At 44.9% G+C, this 19,702-nt stretch overlaps 1 protein-coding gene across 28 annotated transcripts in view; it reads right to left on the bottom strand.

The window, feature by feature from the left end:
* Positions 1–916: 916 nt before the first annotated feature.
* TCF7L2 (transcription factor 7 like 2) overlaps positions 917–19,702 on the bottom strand; it is a 193,831-nt gene continuing 175,045 nt past the window's right edge. For 5 of the 28 annotated variants that reach the window (XM_058544002.1, XM_058544000.1, XM_058544001.1 and 2 more), the window contains 7 exons: positions 16,836–16,976; positions 16,055–16,214; positions 15,542–15,649; positions 10,434–10,482; positions 9,824–9,874; positions 8,455–8,527; positions 917–3,048 (listed from right to left, as the gene is read on the bottom strand). In XM_058544002.1, coding sequence (XP_058399985.1) covers positions 2,625–3,048; positions 8,455–8,527; positions 9,824–9,874; positions 10,434–10,482; positions 15,542–15,649; positions 16,055–16,214; positions 16,836–16,976 — 1,006 coding nt within the window. In that variant the 3' untranslated portion in view covers positions 917–2,624. Of the gene's footprint in view, positions 3,049–7,765; positions 7,839–8,454; positions 8,528–9,823; positions 9,875–10,433; positions 10,483–15,541; positions 15,650–16,054; positions 16,215–16,835; positions 16,977–19,702 lie in introns of all 28 variants that reach the window. The other 23 variants (XM_058544004.1, XM_058544009.1, XM_058544013.1 and 20 more) reach the window with 10 other exon arrangements.

Genomic DNA, 19,702 nt, shown 5'->3' with positions numbered 1-19,702 from the left:
ACAAAGCAAAGCAGAAACAAAATGCTGAGATTTTACAGAACAAAAACTAGCTTGAGCAAAGCAGACCTTCCGGGGACTTTTCAAGTCCTTGATGACAACATAGTGTAAACTTAACTGACAACGGCAGCAACATGAACAGATTCCATGCCCGTTGAAATCACGTCTTTTGAAGGGCTGGCTGTCCTAGGTAAGTGAAACAACGTATGCACTATCCATCCTAGCCAGCCTGAGGAAGGCAGGCAGGGGAAACCTCAGGAAGATCTTTATTGTGGCCCCTGGTTGGTGATGGTGATGAACTTGCCCTTGCCAGGGCAGAGCCAAAGAACTTGGGTCCCACAGACAAGACTCCTCCATACAAACCTCTAAGTAAATCACCTTGATCCAATTTTCTAAAAAGCTTCTTGCTCAACAATTGCTCTCTGCCAGAGAAAGGGTTTCAGTTTGACACCGTGGCATCTCTCCCTGTGTGCAACTCTTAAAAAGAAGTTAGGATGCTTTCACATCAGTGATCCTTAAACGGTAACGACGTGGTTTCTTAACTCCACTCCTGGTAAACTAAGTCTCATTAACCGCAATTAAGTCCTTTCTGCCTGACACTGTGAGAGGGACAAGAATGTATCAGAATGACTGTTTTAAAGAGAGAAGAGTGACATTTGCTCTGTAACTGCACTTTGCTTTCAGAGATGAACGAACCAAGTACACAAAGTATGCCGAATAGGCATTAAGAATGAGAGGGACAAAAAAAAAAATCAACCCCTCAAAAGTTCAGGACCACTTTTCCATATGCAAGTAAGCTCCCCCCAGCCACATCAACCACGGGGTCTCCAGTTCCAGCCTGGGAATGCGTTTCTCTTGGTGAAGGCAGATCCAGTGTCCCCAGAGATAAAATCCAAATCACAGACACAAGTGGCCAGCCTTTGTCTGCACATACTAAGTTGCTTTTATTAATCCAGAACGGCATGCTACAGATACTGTACAGCATGAACATTTATTCATTACAAAAATGGCTTCCAAACCATTAAAAATGAAATTGGAATAAGAGCATAAAACGGAACAGTAACATCACAACTGTTAGGAAACATTCAAAGTATTCACAAAAAATGTTATAGTTAGCATTTTAATAAACCAGAGAAAAATCGGAGACAGTTTTACAATCGCTTCATGTCAACTACAATGGCACTGAAGGAACGGGTCTCAGCTTTATACAGCATTTTGCAACATCAACATGCCTAGGTTTTTTTTATTTTTAAAGTCTGCTACCTACTTGTATGTCATACATGTACATAAAAGCGGCAGCTGGTTTTTCCTTTAAGAGTAATCTAATATACAGAATTTTGGCCCTTAAGGGTTTATACCTCTTCATTTAAAATGCTTTCTGGACAATCTGCTACCAAACACATCTTGTTATAGGTGACATTAAAACTACATACAAATCTACCTATGTAACATCACAGCAAAACATGATGAACAAAAATTACAGCATCAAAAAGAGGGAGAAAGCTAAAGTCATTGAGAATTTTGGCACATAAAGTTTTGCACACAGTCAGTCCATGTCCCAAGGGTGCAGGGCATTCGACTGTGAGTCCCAAGAGGAGACAGGATGGTTCCCACTGTCGCGCATACAGCGTCGCTAAGATTCCCTCACCAATTTTCAAGTCTTGTTTTACATAATGGCTTTTAAAGCAACTTTTGTTAATGCTACTGATCCTTGAATGCAACTATTAATGTCCATTTGGTGGCGTCTGGGTTTCATACAGCAAAAAAAAAAAAAAAAAGTCACAAAGGGAAACCAAAAAATATATATACATTTTATATATAAACTTAAAAACCTTGTACAAATGAGTTGTTATATATAAGATGCTTATGCTAAGGGGAAAAAAACTTTATACAGTTTCAAGAAAAAGGAAAACATATTTTAAAAGGGACGACGTACAGGTTCGACAAGCAATCTCTAAAGCAATAAATACTACTGGTCCAACAGCGTTGTGATTCCATTAATTGTTGAGTAGCATTCCCTCCCCCCAAAAGAACAACACCATGGAACAAGGTATATTAACACATTTTAACCCTTTGTTTCTGTACATTTAAACAATAACAAGTAATATCACAATAAAAGTTGTTTCACACAGGAAAAAAAAAACAGAGAAAGTCATGGCACTACATTCCTCGTGCCCTTATTATGGTTTAAAAACCAGATGTAAAATGATTGGTTCGCAAGCTCGTATTTAATACAAATAATACAGAACCAACTCCTTCTGGAGGGCTGCTTCAAAATCGCTTTTTTTTTTTCTTTTTGTTTTTGAATCAGTCTTTTAAAACTAAGCTATTCGAACTACATAACAGTTATGTATATATATATATATTTTAAACGCTACAAAGACTTTAAACAGCTGTTGATAAAAATTTTGGTAGAATCATGAGGTTCTTCTCTCATCTACATATTTAAAAGGAGGAATTGAAATAAGAATGGGTCAAATATTGACCAATGAACTCGATAAACATCAACTAATGTAGCCACGTGGCACAAAATTAAAAGAGTACAAAACGAAACCTTTCGAACAGGGGACAAGAAAGAAAAGCCAAACGCAACACTCCACAAACCAAGCGGGGCTCAGAAGCTAAAGCTATTCTAAAGACTTGGTTACGAGGGACAGGGGCTGGGGGTGGGTCCCAGCCAGAGAGCTGTGGGAATGTAAGGAAGATGTTGACGGCTGTGCAATCGACGAGGAGGACATGATGGGCGGCTGCAGAGTGGCGGGAGGCAGGTCCAGGGCCCCGTTGGGACAGAGGGCGGGGGCCTTGCCGTGGGCGGGCTCGGCAAGCAGGAGGGCGGGCGGCGGAGGCATCATGGACAGGTGGGCCAGGGGGTCGGGCTTCAGGGAGAGCGAGAGAGGTTGGGTCTGCTCAGTCTGTGACTTGGCATCCTGGGGAGGGGAGCCTAGCAGGGGCGGGGAGGGAGGAGGCGAGTCTAGTAAGCTTCCATCTGAAGAGGGCGGACTGACGCAGCTGCCTTCACCTTGTATGTAGCGAACGCACTTTTTTTTTCTCCTAGAAACAGGGGGAGAGAGTTATCTGTGAATAAAGGGCAAAGATGCCAAGGGAGAGAGTTATCTAATGCTCAGAGCCAGGCTGAAGTCACCTAATGGATGCCCCATGCAGACGGCACACCCAGTGGGCAGAAGACATTACAGTTACCGGGTGCCACGCTCACTTAACGACTGCCCACACCTACGCCTGCTCTGGCAAACGACATGTTAAGAGTAGAGGGCTCCCTACCTACCTGCTGCCCCTGCCCCCACTAACCACCTACGACCCCACCCCTGCCCAAATACAAGTGAGCAGACTAAAGGATGCCACCTGTAGACTCTGGCATCCATTTGCCAGCAAGTGGCTACGTCCAAATTGAGATGAACTTAAAGGCTCGTTATTTCTCTTTTGGCTTAGACATTCCCTCACTTTCCCATCATATCCTCCCTCCCTCCATTCCCACCACTACCACCCCAACCCTCCACTGGTGTGTGTGTGCGTGCGTGTAAAAGAAAAAGACAGAGCTCCTTCCCCAGGCGCCTCATATCAATATGAAACTCTCAAAATGCTGACTGTTGAGCCCACAGAGCTGAAGACAGCGCTAGCGGGAGACATAAAGGTTTTAACACACCACCACCACCACAACCACCACCACGAGGCTGCCGGCGCCCAGAGAGCTTTCGGCCTTGTCTGTTAAGAACCACACCAAATCAAGAGAGGTCAGAATCAGGAGAGAGGAGGGGAGAAACAAAAATAAAACAAAATAAAGTAAAAAACAAAACAAAAACCAAAAATAAAAAAAACCAAAAAACCACCAAAAACAGGTAGAAGAGGATAAACAAAGGTGGGGGAGGGGGAAGAATAAGAAAAACAGAAAATGATCCAAAGGAACAAGAATAACTGGTTGTATGGCCTGCAGGTTGTGGATTAAATTATGATTCAAACTTGATTTTTTTTTTTTTTAAGATTGGGGTCTTCCCCTCCCCCACCCCAGTGAGAAGGCTGGAAGGAGAGACGGTGAGGATGGGATGGAGGCGTCCTGCCCTTCTCAATATGCCGAGGCCAGGAAATGGAGGGCGCAGCATGTCACAAGGAGGTGACGACAAAGAAGAAGTGTCAGGGAATCGCAGCATGGAACCTTCTACGGTTTGGGTTACCATGATTAGTGTTTAAACCAGAAAGACTAACTTTGCCCTGCACCAAACCAGAATCTCCCCTCTCCATTTCCTGTTTGTGTAAGAAATAGGAATGAGAATTTCAGAGCCTCTCTTGCTTATCATCAAAGGTTGGGGAAATCAATACAAGAAATTGACATATGACCTCAAAGCTTCTCCTCTGTTAATCTCAGTCCGATGGGATAATATTTGGTCGGAAAGGTGATCCTTGGGATCAACCCCTCATGCTATAAAAATAATGCAGATACAGGGTATATGCTGATCTAAGGAGAATATAGTCAGAACTGCGGTTGACAACACTCTGTCTAAAAACAAGCGTGTAAGTGCCGGCCAGCTTTCCATCGCTGGAAAGCAACTAAGTTGCTGCCAGGTTGAAGGCAAGCACCGCCAGATATCACTGGCCTTTGAAAGGAAGGAGGTGTAATGAGTTCCTCTTGGGTCTGTGCCCCAGAGCTGTCTGATCATGCCCCTCAGTGCCTGGGGTGTGGACTCAGCAAGATGGCAGGAGGGATGAGAGGAGGGGAGGGGTGGGAGGGAACATGCTTGGGTTTCCCTGCCTCCCAGAGGCTGAGACCCATTGGGCTGGTGGCCTCAGGGTCTACCTGTGACCCCTCTGGGTCAGAAGGAACTCTAGGGGAGCGAGGGCAGCCCCTTCACCTTTAATTTGACAAGGTTTCTTTTTCTCCTCTGGGATAGACTGAAATAGACCGGGGGTTCTGCTCCCATCCCAGAAACCCAAGATAAATAATTAAGCCTCTTAGAGTTTTAAACCACCTTAGCCTGCAGATCAAAACATGCTCAAAAAACTAAGATGTCCATGCATTTTAAAAATGGGAGAAGGAAGGGATGGGGATGGGGGGAGGCATAAGCAAAACTCAGAAAGCAACAGGGACAAATGAGAGAGGGGAGAGAAAAGGGAGAAAGAGAGAGGGAAACACAACAGGAAACAAGGGAATGACATCAAGCAGCATTCCATGCTATATTAGGGCAGAATGAAAAGATGGGAAAGCAACTTGGTGGGCTCAAAACAGAATCTTGTTAAAATGTCCTCAAATGTCAAATAAAATTAGAAACCCTGCACAGCGAGCGAGGAGCCCTGATTGGCTGGGAGCGTTTTTGGGCTCCCTTCACCCCTCCCACCCTCCTTGTGACATGGAAGTTTCCATGTCATGGGGATGAGTGGGGGCATTTTGAACATGAGACATGAAGACTATGAATGACAGAGTGATGCTCCTGTGCAAAGGGCAGTGGGAACACACACACATTTCTAACGAGCCAGAAAATGCCTCGTTTTGCAACTTTTCTTTTTTTAAAGCACATTTTGTCCTATTGATTTAGCATCAAGCCAGATCCTGGCAAAGTTAAGAGTAAAAGTTGAGGAAAAAAGGGACAAAACCCATCCACTTACCCTCCCCAACTTAGGCTCCATCCCCAATCAAGGAGTGCCCTCTTATTAAAAATCAATTTTTAGCTTTTTATGGATTTATTCTGAAAGGAAACTAAGGGTTCTTCCTGATCCTGTTTTGGAATTACACCCTTAAAAGAGCAGAAATACACCTGCTAAAGCTTTTAGGATATGAAAAAATATCCCCAACAGAAGAAAAGTGGCCTCCAGGAAAATTCTAACGGTGCTGAGGCGGGAAAGAATGCTGAGGAAGGATGAGGGACAGCAGTGCCGCCGCATTGACAGCTGGCCCCTCAAAGTGGCACCTTAGAAAATCATGTTGACGAAGCAGCTACAAAGGTTTAGGTTTTGTTTGTAAAAATGTAATGAAAGTTCTGGTCTCTGAGGAAGATACCACACCTTGGCTTTAAGCCAGGTGCAGGCTGCATCTGAGAAGGGAATGTCCATCGCCATCAATGTCCGTAATGATAACTTTCAGGAAAATTAGCCAAGTCTAACCCACAGCAACTGCTTCCGAAACAAAAAGGGGATTCATAAACCACCACTCACCCGCAATGAATAAAATGCACAACCTAGGCAACAAGCCATATTGCGAGGTGCGCACAATGGTGTCGGCCATCTATTTCTACAAATCATGAGAACCCCTCTCTTAGGAATGGGCTCTGCGATTAGCTGATCCTTTGCCATGGCAGGGCGTCTCAGGACAGGATTCTGCAGCTAGTTATCTTCCCATCCAGAACAAATAAAATTCTGCAACAAATTCACTGCCTAGAGAGGGCAAGCAGAATTCCTGTCTTCAGGCTAGCCATAACTAAATACCTAACATCCGTCTTCAACTTCATCATGAAACTCTTTTCTGTTGCACAGAGAAGACCCCCAGGACTGTGTGGAAAGGACATTTGTCACCTCTGTGAACCCTGCCATCTCATGGAATGACTGGAGAATCCCTCTCCTGCGGGGTGTTCACCTAAGGCCCCGAATCCTCACTCAGTGGGCGGAGGGCCATCCATGGAGATCCCTCTCCATCAAGACTCTCAGGCCCTCTCTCCCCTAAGCGTCCGGTCAACGCCGAGGCAATTCACCAATCTCTCGTGAGGCATCAGAGTTGGGAAGAGACACAGGAGACTCGTGGGCATGCACGTAATGGGATGGACATCTGATCTACTGTCTAAGACGGAACACATGGCAGAGGCATGGAGGAGAGGGACACGTGACAAGGGAGGCACTACGAACAGGGAAGCGTGTGGGGGGTGTTGAGATACCTACCATCATAATATTCCAAATTCAAAGACTGCTTGTATCAGAACAAAGAAACAACAAATTTAACCAAAGGTGGTCATTAAAGGAAAGGAAATGAGACAGGAACTAGTTGGTATCCCTCCACCAGGAAGGAAGTACCTACACCTTCCCTGAAATTACAGGTTGGATGGAAACCTGCAGGTGGAACATGGGTGTTTAACTTGGACTCTTCTGATTCATTTTGGAACCAGTGCTCTCTCTCGCTAAATATATATATTTTTTTCATTCTGCAGGCTAGCAGCACTGCAGTCTGTGACTGCATGACTCATTGCTTGCAGCCCTTTCGCTGGTGCATGCCGTTCAATGCCACGCTTCTTTTTAGCACTGTAAAACAATGTCAGCTAACCAAGCTCCTCTGTGCAACAGGCGGTTTTTCAACATAAAACAAAAAAAAGTAACACAAAACCAAAAAAAGCCTGCCCCAGAGCACTTCTCCAAGTGTCTTGACGCAAAGTGCACGGGAATGCCATTGCTGCCAATTTTAGCTCATTCAAACCTTTGGACCTATGGCTCCCTACGCTCAGCATACATGCCACAGAAGTGTGCACAGGGCCAGGCCGGTTCCAGGATGCTGGCTTTCAAAGCAGAAGGATAAGTGCTCATCCTGGTCTGTTAGGGTTGTGGTCTGGGTGCTACCACCAGGGATATGTTATTTATAGGAGCGGGGGAAAGAGAAACAGAGAAAGTGGGGAGAGGACACGGCATAAAATTAGCAAGGAAATTTTGAAGAGTGAGGATCATTAGTCATTGATGCCAGTGGGGAAGTAGATGGGAACGAGGTCAAAATATATTGACACACTAAGGTACCAGAAGGACAGAATGCTTTGATTTTCCCAAAGGCCTCGCAGTGGTAATATACCTGCACGGTTTGCACCATAAAGTCTGTCGGTCAAGCCCGAACAGTGCCCGACACTTCTTTGGAGTATTTGCATCTGTTAGCATAAGGTAAACACAAAAAAAAAACACAACACAATGGTGGGTCGTGCTCAGTTGGATGTGAAAATCTCAGCTACAGCTCACTGGTCTTCTCTAGCACCTCGGTTCTATTTGATTGTCTTCCCTCACCAAGGACATGAAAGGAAAGGGCTTCTATGAGTCAAAAGAAAAAAATAAAATAAAACGATAAAACACAAAACAAAACAACAACCAGAAACCAAAAAACAACAAGGAGAAATAAATAAAAATAGAGAGAGGAGAGGAGGGGAGAAGGCGATGTTTACGTCTACCTAGGCCAGGATTACAGTGGATGTCACTGAGCCCCATCCTGGGCTGTCATGAGGAAGGGGTTGGCAGGCAACGTTCCCTGGGAGGGGGCGTGCTGGGGTTTGCTGTCGCTGACCCGAGGAGGCACAAAGGATGCTGTTTTACAGTGGCATTTTGGCTAGCAGCAGCAGCGAGAACAAGCACATCCCTCACAGAGCAGTGTCCCGCGCCCTCGTGTCTCCTAAGATCCACACAGATCTACAAAGCAACAGGCCAGAGAAGGGGGAAAGGACCAAAGAGACCAGCTGCAAACCAGCACAGCGAATCTGGGAAATCTATACACACCTGCAAGGGCCGCACCAGTTATTCTGTTGATCAAGGCCAAAGCGCGCTCGGCATTTCTTAGGAGCGCTCAGGTCTGAATGAGTTCAAGAGAGAAGCGAGCAGAGGAGGAGGAGGAGGTGGGAGAGAGGGAGAGAGGGGGGGGAGGGAGAGAGAGAGAGAGAGAGAGAGAGAGAGAGAGAGAGAGAGAGAAAAGAGGGGGTGGGGGGGGAAGAGAAAGATACAAATAAGAAAAAAATAAAAATAAAAAAGGGAATAAATCAATGACCTGGTTACTAATTACAAAATATTGACTTTCGATTTTTAACTTTCTTTAATTTAAAAAAAAAAAAGGTAAAAATCACATTCTTATTCAACTTGTGAAATTAGCTGTTGCAAATAAAGCTGCAGTATCCCTTCTTTAAGGACTGTCTCTCAGATTCGGTTTGAGCTGATAAAGGGAAGTTCGATACCGAAGAACTAACTTTTAAATAGCATTTTTCCTCTTTTGGTTCTGCTTTTCTTTTTTTTTTTTCCTCTATCAATTTGTTTTTCTTAAAGAAGAAAATAAAGTGAAGGAGGGAATTAAGTTTGTAACATGCTTTTTTCTTCTCAGAGTACCACAGTTTCAAAAAGAAAAAAAAAAACTACAAATAAGAACAGAACAAAACGAAACAAAACAGAAAGAAATAAAGAAAGAAAAGGGGTGTGGGACTGGGATATTGCAGCTTTTGGAATGTTCATCTTTTTTTTAAATCTATTTTTATTAATATTAAGAGAGAAACAGAAAAAGGTCAACAGGCTGTGTGAATGAGCTGTTAAGAGTGAGTTAGAAGCTCATAGCAGCTTTTAAGCAGGTTCAGTCAGTAAAATGCTAGTGGATTTGCAAATTATGAGCAGAAAAGCAAAAGGAAGAAAAAAACTAAAATAAAAAAAAAGCTAAGGAAAAAATAATCATACTGCGGATGCATGCTTGCGTGAGAAAACTTAGTGGGAGCGATGAAAAAATGCCATTAGATTAAGGAGGTTTATTACTGAATTCCTTCCATTTTGTGTTTTTTTATTATTTTTTTTTTACCAGTCTCTTTTAAAGAAATACTGCATATTCAATTTGCACAGTTAGTTCAACTCTAAAGCACTGTCATTACTGCTTAAACAACTGTTATGGGAAAAATAAATAAATAAACAAAGCAGAAATTAAATTAATTCAAAAACCAACCAAAGCAACTGAAAAAAAAAAAAAAATCTACCGAAACATACGAAACTGTGTAGATGGTCATTTTAAAAGACTGTTCAAATGTCATACGTGTTCAATGTTAATAAAACTATCATGGCAAGAAAAATTAAAAAACAGTTTATCAACTATTTTAATGACTCAAAATGACATTAGCACCTGTAATCGGAGGAAGTGAAAGGCAAGGATTTAGGAAACATTCGCTGTGTTCTGAAAAAAAAGAACAAATTATACAAAGCCTTCAAAATGTTTTGTTGTTGTTGGTAAAAGCCTGCCTTCTCCAAGGGACCGCTGAGATTGCCTATGCAGTATTTCTAATTTCTTCTAGAGAATGACAAACCTCCTTAATTTAAATTGGGTGCAATTTACCACTGTAAAGGCATGCATCGGAACATTCAGGAACAGCCCAGTTAATATCAAACACACACACCCCTCCTACGCCCCTAGCCCCTCCTCATCCCTACTCAGACACATACAAAATAAGCAGACTGGATAAATCCCCCATAGCCATGCCTACTGCTCTCTAGTTACAGGCTCTGCAGTTATTTAAAAACACATTCCACTAGAATTACAATGTGCTTTTCATGCAACAATGAATGTTACTAGCTTAAAAAGGGCAATCATGAAGCAATTAATTAAAATGCATAAACAAAAGGCTGCCTAAGATGGGTTCCCCCACAATGGCCTGGCCTTGAATTTCTCCTGCTTCCCCCCAGATAGAAGCCTAACATCAAAGCCGCCTGCCTCCATCCTGATCATCCTAACTTACCATTGGTCTCTCCGGGCTGCTTATCCCTTTTCCTCTTCTTCTTCTTGCCCTGGATGAACAGAGGAAACACAGGGAATTATTTCAAGAAACAGGGCTGGGCTCACCTGGAAAGGAGAAGGCAGGAGGAAGCGAGCTCATGGCTCTCTCCACCCACACTGGCTCCTTGCGTGTTTTCCACCCCACCCAGCTTGAATCCAAAGGCCCTTCAGCGGTGCTGACGCTGGAGGGACCCACACCAGCAGAAAAGAAGGGATCTGCAGCGGGGGGTAAAGGAATTTCCTCTTCCCCACATACCTATGTCCATCCTTAAACCTGACCCAGGGCACCTGACTCCATAAAAGGGAAGACCTGGATGAGGAAGATTCAGGGACGTATGGAGAGACAGGGTTGGAAGTGGCCCGAGAGCCTGCTGCCACAGGGCACAGGAACATTGGGATGGCTGTGTGGACTCAGCTGCCTTGCGCCATGCAAATCTCATCCTTATTAAGGCCAAAAGGTCCTCATTCCGAATCAAAAAATGAACGCTCTAGTAGGGGCTTCTCTTAGAGCTGTAGCATGGCCCTTGGTTTTAAAAGGAAGAGGACGAAAAAAAAAAAAGGCGAAATAGAACCAGAAATCATCTGAGCTCTTTTTTTTTTTTTTTTACCTGCTGAGGAAGATTAGCCCTGAGCGACCATCTGTGCCAATCTTCCTCTATTTTGTATGTGGGTTGCCGCCACAGCATGGCTGATGAGTGCTGTTGGTCAGCGTCCAGGATCCGAACCCGCGAACCCGGGCCGCTGTAGTGGAGCGCGCAGAACTTAACCACTACACCATGGGGCTGGCCCCTCATCTGAGCTCCTTTTGAAACTGCTGAGTGGACATCCATAAAAGAGGGGACCTTCTCTCCATTCTCCTCTAATATAATGATTATAATTCTCCTAGGAATAACAGATCACATTTATTGAGCCCGTACGGTGTGCCAGGCATGATTCTAAGTGTGCTATGCACTCACTCATTTTTCCTCACACAATCCTATACATCAGGTATTATCACTATTCCAACTTTACAGATAAGGAAACTGAGGCCTAGAGGGGTTACATAACTTTCCTGAGATCATACAGCTAACAGATGACAGGGCCAGGATGGGAACGTAGGCAGTCCTGGTTCCACAGCTCTTACCCACTAGGCTACGCTGCCTACATATTTGATGCCTGGAGCTCTGAGGAATGTTTTCAATTGATTATGGGTGGTAAATGGCATGGAGTCATTCACATTCCCCAACCTGATCCTCCCTGATATCTTCACAGTCTGCTCGTGGCTGTGCATGTGGAATGGGCACAGAGGGGAATTCTGTAGAGGCGACTGCCTCATTCCAGATCTGAAGCGAGTTCCCCCTCCCTCATTAGCACCGGTCTCCTATCCATGCGAGTTAGCTGCCTGGTATATATGAAACGTCACAAACTAAAGGAATGGTCCTACACTTCCATTTGTTTCAGAATATCTAAACCCTGCCTTTGCTTAGAGGTTCTCGTGGTATGCTGACGTCAACTCGGGAAGAGAAAAGGACAGTGGGAGGTAGAAAACCAGAGAATCCAGAAGGCCCGGTAAGGAGAACCTCAAGATGCAGATGCCATAGAGTTTTAGCTCCATCCGAGGGCCGAGAGCCAGCTGTTTTAGAGAAGGCCCCTCCTTTCACTCAGATCTTGAGACCTGTACCACTTAGGAAAAGTTGTCTTGGCCTTCAGTTCAGTGTTTCCATTTGAAACATTTTATGTTCCTTGACGTATAATTTAAAAAATAGAGTTCATGTCAATTCTCATGAGCCCCGGCACCATCTTCATGTTTGTGCCTCTCCTGTGTAAGGAGCAAAGTGCCATCTGGCCATCGTGCAACAGGCAGGAGGGTCTCGCTTCAGTTTATTTAGGACCCTGAAGTAAAAACTCAACTGGGCACAGAAACTCTTCAACTTCAGGGTGGTGTCAGCATCCACACCCCCAAGAGCTTCTCAGTCACCTTGAACACAGTGTCCCCCATTTCCACCCTCCTGCAGCATGTTCTGAAAGGCAGGTGAAAATTCCGCTACCCATGGGAAGCTATCAGTTTAGGATATATAACTGAGATGTTCGTGACTGAGAAAATTATCATTTACACTAAGGGTTTCTAGAGCACAGGGACTGTGTTTTAATCAGAAGAGGGCATAGAGAAACTTAATAAATACTACTTAGTGAAGATGGAGATGTGTCTCAAGGGAGGCAGCCACTCCGTTATCTCTTTAAATGTAACAAAAGAAAGAAAAGGCCTAATATATGAGGGTAAGGGGAAAAAACTCAAGACGAGCAAATGACCTAGGATCTATCTCCTTTACTTCATCTAGAAGAACTAGAAAGGAAATAACATTCTAAGACAATGCCAGGGGTTAGAGACGTCACTATGGGACCAAAACGTTTTCCCTTGTGCCCCAGAATGTGCCAAGTCCAACAACCTAAATGTGACTGTTTTACGCCATTCTATTTTGCTAAGGTAGCAACATAAAGGCTTCTGTCACCACTTCGTGGGAAAAGTAGCAACGTGCAAGACGCATGAGGTTAGCTAGCAAAACGTTTTCCAGAAGAACCTTTTGGACTTTACAATGACCCAAAGTAATTTACAGAAACTCCAATGTCAAGTAAGTTAAAAAAAAAATACTAACAAGTTTCCGCCACAATCAAATCCATAAAAGCTGCAACCAGATTCTTGCTCCACAGACTGTTTCCTGGGGCACGGAAGGAAGGAATGTGTGCGTGTGTGTTCACACCCAGGTGTAATGAGCCATCAAGACAGGACTCTTGACAGTACACCTTTACAAGAACTAAACCTCCTAGAGCCCCAAATCCAGATCGACCTCTAAACTTTCTGTCAAGTCTTAGCAGGAGTTTCCCTATTATACCAGAATTCTTTTGAATGAGCTAAAGTCCTTTCAAGAGTCTCATGGACCTTCTGAAACCTAGAAAGCACTTCACAGAAAGCCTTGGGCAATACTGTCTAACTGACTGCCAGGCAAGTCAATCGTAGTGTTCTTTTGAAGCTATCACAAAGTCAACCTTGTACCTTTGTGGAGATTTCACCCTGCACAACTCCAGGGGGCACCATGCACACAGATCGTAGTGTAAATGACGCATCCTAGAGTTGTGCAGTGCACGCCCTGCACAGCTGCACATGAAGGCCCTACTATGACCCAAAATGTCTAGTGGGGATATGATATCTACAGAGTAGCTGAATTCCTCTCTGTGGTACCATTCTAGATTACTCAAAGAATCGGATCTGTTGCAGGTAGAAGCTGGAGATGAACTCTAAGAACTTCTGACCCAAAACCAGGAGAGTGGCTGTCCAGAAATGAGATGGCTGTACGTGTGGAGGCTGCAGAGCATGCCTGCTGCTGGAAAGCTCCACCTCGAGGTCAGGTGGGGGTGAGCTGCAAGCCTGTGGGAGAGCATTAACTTTCTCATCCTCTTCCTTTCAGCTCCAGAAGAAAGGCTTCCCTACCGCACACATGCTGAGGACAAACGGAAAGGTCCCAGAAGTTAAGACCCTGAGCGTGCCCATCTGTGAGTGACAAGGGCTCTGAGCAGAGCAAAGGCGCCATTGAGAGGCACTGGCACTAATGCCGGTTTCCACTCCCAGGAGGAACACAGTCTAGTGCTGCCAGCGCAGGGCAGCGGGCCCTAGAGGGAGATGGGTGGGGGCTGTGATGAAGACAGGGGAGTCAAGCCCAACAGTCTCCGCTCATTTTTCCTCATCCACATGGTCAAAAGCAGGCCAGCAAGCACGCGTTGAAAGAGATGAGAATAACACGTGAGGAAATTTGAAATAACCAGTCAGAGCAAGCAGGAAACAGTCTCCACTCAGGACCCACACATTCACGCAGATGTCTGTGACCTCCTGATGGATGGTAAGTTCTGAGAGTAAATACATCTCATTTAACTCAACCCCCACAATACTGGGTACACGGAAAGTTCGCAATCACAATAATTGAATGGATCTCAACCCACATACACACAGAGCTTCTTTGCCCCGGATGACGTCCATGGGAGAGCTCAGGCAGGGAGCACTGATGGGTAAAAGAATATCCCAGGGCTCCGTGCCACTGACAAGAAACGGGAGGAGATGCCTGTTGTCGACATTAAGACAAGTTTTGTTTCTCCCCGGAAGAGTGGATGGTTAAATTCATTTCATAAAATCCAATGCAATGTAACAAAGTAACAGGCAAAATAAGAGACATTTCATCCATCTCGAGAGGAGAGCGAGCCCAGCACTTGAACTACTGGGCAAAACGCAGAAGAAGTAACAGTGAGAGGGGACAGAGGTCCCCAGAGGAGAGCCAGGTTGTGGGAGGAGAGGAATCGTGGGTGTCACATCCACTGTGATTACTAACAACATCCTACTGTGTTTTCTAAAATCCAGGAGAGGAAATTAGGCAAATCCTGCAGCCAACACAGAGCCCGGGAACACACACACACCGCACAGTACACACACCCTCTCCTACCCTAGCTGGGCCCCAACTCATTTCATCCATCCTGCCAAATGATGACTTCTACTGGCTATTTTCAGGGATATTCCCATCATGCCCCTCTCAGAATGAACCAGGCTTCCAACTTCTATTGTACCACGGCATAAGGCAATTGTTTCGTTTTTCTCTCTTAAGGTTGAAGGCCCTGTTGGAAGATCTGTGAGGAATTAAACTCTCTTCCTCCACCCCTACCCACTGGTCTTCCCTGCAAGATCACCCCATGAACCACTACTGAGAAGCACATAAGCCCCATTGGGCATATCCTAGAGCCATGTCTTTTCAAAGACATGGGCAAGAAGCTGTGGACAGTCCCAAATCAACCCCATGGGTTCCAAGCTGAAACACGAGAACAGCCTCCTCCCTCCTCCTTGAAGAATTACTGCACACTGATGGAGCCATACTGGAGGCCAAAACAAGACCTTCCAGTCTGGAGCTCGGGCAAGATGCTAATGCTCCCAGGAGTGGGCAGACCGAATGGTTCTGAGGCCTGATTCAAGCTGGCAGGTAGTGTTCCCTTTGTCCAGACGGACATCCAAGACACCTCTATAGACTCTAGTCCTGAGAAAAATGATCCACCTACATAGTTATCCCGTGCAGACCAGCCAGGGTACAGCTGCATGTGAAGCTGTCGCTCCTTCCGGGCCAGCTCGTAGTATTTCGCTTGCTCTTCTCTGGACAGTGCATGCCACTGGAGAGGACATAAGGGGAAGAGAGGGACACACAAAAACATCATGAACTACACTGAGGCCGGGGAATGAAGGACGCTTCCATCAGAAATGGTATAATCTGCAGATACTGATGGTTTAGGGACCCTGGCCCTAACAGGAGTGCTCAGACAAACCCGACTTGTCATCTGTGTCGTCGTGTCATTTGCTCTCTCTCTGGGGGTGGGGGAAGAGGATGGCTGTGGCTGTTCTGAACGTCACTGGAATGTGGAGTTACTAGTCCTGACTCCAAGAAGGCCAATGGGGAGTCAGAATGTGGCTGAAGAGAAAGGACTCTCGAACAACTGAGAACGGGGACATTCTGCCACCCCACCCACTGCATCCTAGTCCATTCTTCCCCCTCTTCTCCCCATGAGGTGGCTGCCTACCCTTCGCCCCAGGATCTGGTTGATGGCCGCACTTTCCTTCAACGTGCACTCGGCTACGACCTTTGCTCTCATTTCCTTCATATACAACATGAATGCGTTCAGAGGTTTCTTTATGTGGGGCTTCTTCTTTTCTTCTTCCTTTTTGGAGTCCTGATGCTTTCTGGATGGAGACAAAACAGACAGACACAACCCAATGAGCAATCACAAGGTCCAACTTCCTCCCCAGCAGAGAACCCATCTTCTTGTCTCCTCAACACCCAAACCCAGCAGTTTTGAATGAGAAGTACGCTTCCACTTTTGGTCTTCTCTACCCTGGAAAATGGAACAGAAACAGCCTGGGGAAGGGGTGTAGAGGGTGGGGGAAGAGAGAGATTTTGTAATCACTTCCTCAAGTTGCACAGATATACAATTTTCCCAAGCCAGAGGGGAAAGCACATTGTGGCGGTTTCCACCTTGGCTGGCGTCTCTCATGCTTGCAGGACAGAGCTCCAAGTGTTCAGTGACAGGGTAAGGGACCGCGAAGTGGTTGCAGATCCCAGTCCATCCAAGTACACAAAAGAGAGTTCTGTTCTACCCCTCGATGGGTGCCATCCATGCAACTCTGCACTGTGCATTTTCTCCCTCTTTGTGAGAGTCCGGAGCCACGCAACCTGGTGTTTGCCAAAGTCACACGCAGTGTGGCCAACCTTGGGCAGAGCCACCCACCCAGTAGCCACCGCAGCAGCAACAATAGGCTAAACACGACAGTGGAGGAGAAAGCGATCAAAAGAGCGAGACTTACGAGCTATGGAGTGAGCCGACGTCACTCTGGGAGGATTCCTGTTTGACTGTTGGCGTGACTATGGCCGGGTGGGGAATGCCAGTCGTGTGTAGAGTATGATGTGGTGGGACCATATGGGGAGGGAACCTGGAAGACAGAAAGCTGTGTAAATCGTCAGAATCAAAATGAATGAATGGGGAGGGATGTGTACACACAATTAAAAAAAAAAAAAAACCAGCACGTAACACTCACATGAAAGCAACCCAAGGCATATGAAACCTGTCAGCATTAATTAGCGATAAATTAAACATAATGATTCTCATAATGTCATTAAAGCCAATCTCCCCTTTCGTTATTGCTACTGACATGAGACATTACGATTTTTAACATCTTTAGCAAAAGACAAATCTAACTGATGTACTTGGGCAGAAAAGTAAGCTTGGACAACCTGCTGGAAATCACACGTCCACTTGTTTTTTGAGGTATTATTAGTGGCATCTAAGAAGGCAATTTCTTAAGTCCTAATCAGCTCTCGACCAAAAGATGAAATCGTCTGTTGTATATTGACAGCTAAATAAAATATTAACACGGATGAAGTCTACACGCATTTTTGACAATGCAGCACATGCCTCATTAGGCCTCATCCTGTTGATGGAGTGCAATAAAATTTTTATTTTTCCTTTGCTGCCGTGCCCCATTGTTTTGACAGGACTGGGAGAGAGGGAGGCAGAAAGATGGGGGAAAATCCAGATATTTCCTATCTGGTTCTCATCACAAGTCACAGACATTTTTAAGTTTGTATCTTCTTATAGGAAGAGGCAAAACAAGCAGTATTTTACACACACCCACCCATAAATGAAGATCTGAATTCTGCTTTACATGTCCTCCCTGCTCTAAAATTCTAAGATTCCAAAGTTACTTTTACTTAACATACTGCCTATGCATTAAAAGGCTTTCTAAATGATTATCAAAATTGTAAATAAGGAAAAGAAAAGTAAAGTTTGTGTTTTCTCCGCTCATACTGTTTTTTTTTTTTTTTAGAAAAGTTCTTTGAAATACTGTTTAAGCCCGGGATGGGTATTTCCCAACCACGCAAATCAGCCAGAACACAGAGAGGTAATTTCAAAATGCTCTTGGTCCATCTGTAGACTGACAACTGGATCAGACAAACAGCTTTCCCGTTTTCTGATACGCTTGGAGTCGCCATGATTTGTCCTGGGTTAGGAGAACCACCCCTCTTAAAGGAACACACACAACTGCAGAGAGAAGCAGGACAAGGCCCAAAAGGGAGAACCACCCCCAAAACAAAATGGCAGCCTCCAGACTCCCAGCTGGCAAGGCTCTGTAAGTGAGCAGACGGGGGGTGCTGTCCAGGTGAGGCGAACTCAGGTCAGGCAATTGTTGCTTTCTTAACAAATCCAAACCAAAACAGTCCCCCTACCATCCAGGGAATGATGACCTGCTCTTAGGAAGCCAATTCTGGTGGGAACTGGAGGTGCCTATGAGGGTTTATCGTGATGGTTATCTCAAGAGGATCCTGAATTTATTTACAAGGGTTCTTTCCATATGTGGATTGGGGGCAAAAATAGTTTCCATTTAACCAAAATAATGTAGCAAATGCTAATTTGAAAAATGATGAAAGATTAAAGTAAGAACTGAATCTGCATAGATGAATAGAGAAAATACCAGTGAACAATGCAGATTTCTGAAGAAGGCCCAGAATCACAGTGGACACTTGATTCAGAAATTCCATCCTGATGTGGCCCTCTCCTGCCACTACCCTTACAAATTTAAGCTAGTATGAAAGTTTGGTAACAATGACACGATTTTTTAATAAGAATCATGTCAGTTCTTTGGGGTGTCAAAAAAAAAGGAAAAGAAAAACTCTTACGAGAGAAAGAAACAACCAACCAATCTCCACCCCCGTCCCCTCAAAAAAAATGAAAAAAAGAACCCTTGGGAGGCCCTTGGGCTCTCAAGCTACACACCCTGTTCCTTCCCACTGCTCGAAGGCCTCCGAAGAAACATAAGTTAAGAACATGTGTTCTTGGAAGCCCTTGGGTGAAGCGGTAGGTGGAGTGGCAGGGAGCTTTTACTGTGAATGTTAAAGGCTTGACATTCCTCAAATACATATGTTCCCTTCCGGCTGAATGAGAATATGTGTACAGACGTATGAGAGGGAGAGAGAGAAAAAGGGGGAGAGAGGGAGTGAAAAAGATAAAAACACTGTGTGTGTGTGTGTACGCACCAAATAACACAGGGAGACACCACAGTTTGAGTACATTTTAGGGTGGGGAAAAACTTCCAGTGCAGCCATGAAAAACACTTCCAAGTTCACATACCTACACACACATTCATATATCCGAAAAACGTATAGCAGAGAAAGAGACCGCGTGTGTGTGCGTGTGTGTGTGGGGGGGGGGCCTATACTCATACCTTTGCTTAAGAAATTCCTTTCTGCAGACAACTATTTCACGAGATGCAATAAACACCCTAAAAATTCTAAGCAGCTCATTATATACCCCCATCTGCTTTTATGGCTCCAAGCCAGAATATAATGATGAACCTTAACTTGTTAAGGACAACTAATTTTTGTTTCTGGCTGTCTCAGGGGCTTCTCTCTTACTCACTCTCGCTTGACTTCACTGTTGACATGTTTCTGTTAACTGGATGTCATCCAGCCTTGATTTTATGCACAAGCAGTAGGATGCACTTTCCTGTGCAACAATCCTGCTTTGAGTTGCATTAGGTTTGTCATTATTCTCTCATTTTCCCCCTTGCACTTGTAACATTTCATCTCTTCCTGCCTTATTTTTTGTGAGCCACGGTGCACCCACATTATGGTTTATACATGATCTCGCTCCCTTTGAAGCCGGCAGATTTCAGAG

Source organism: Diceros bicornis, chromosome 6, assembly GCF_020826845.1.
Source record: "Diceros bicornis minor isolate mBicDic1 chromosome 6, mDicBic1.mat.cur, whole genome shotgun sequence".
Taxonomy (NCBI): Eukaryota; Metazoa; Chordata; class Mammalia; order Perissodactyla; family Rhinocerotidae; genus Diceros; species Diceros bicornis.
Note: the sequence above shows the minus strand (reverse complement) of the source record. Positions and strands in the feature narration are given on the sequence as shown.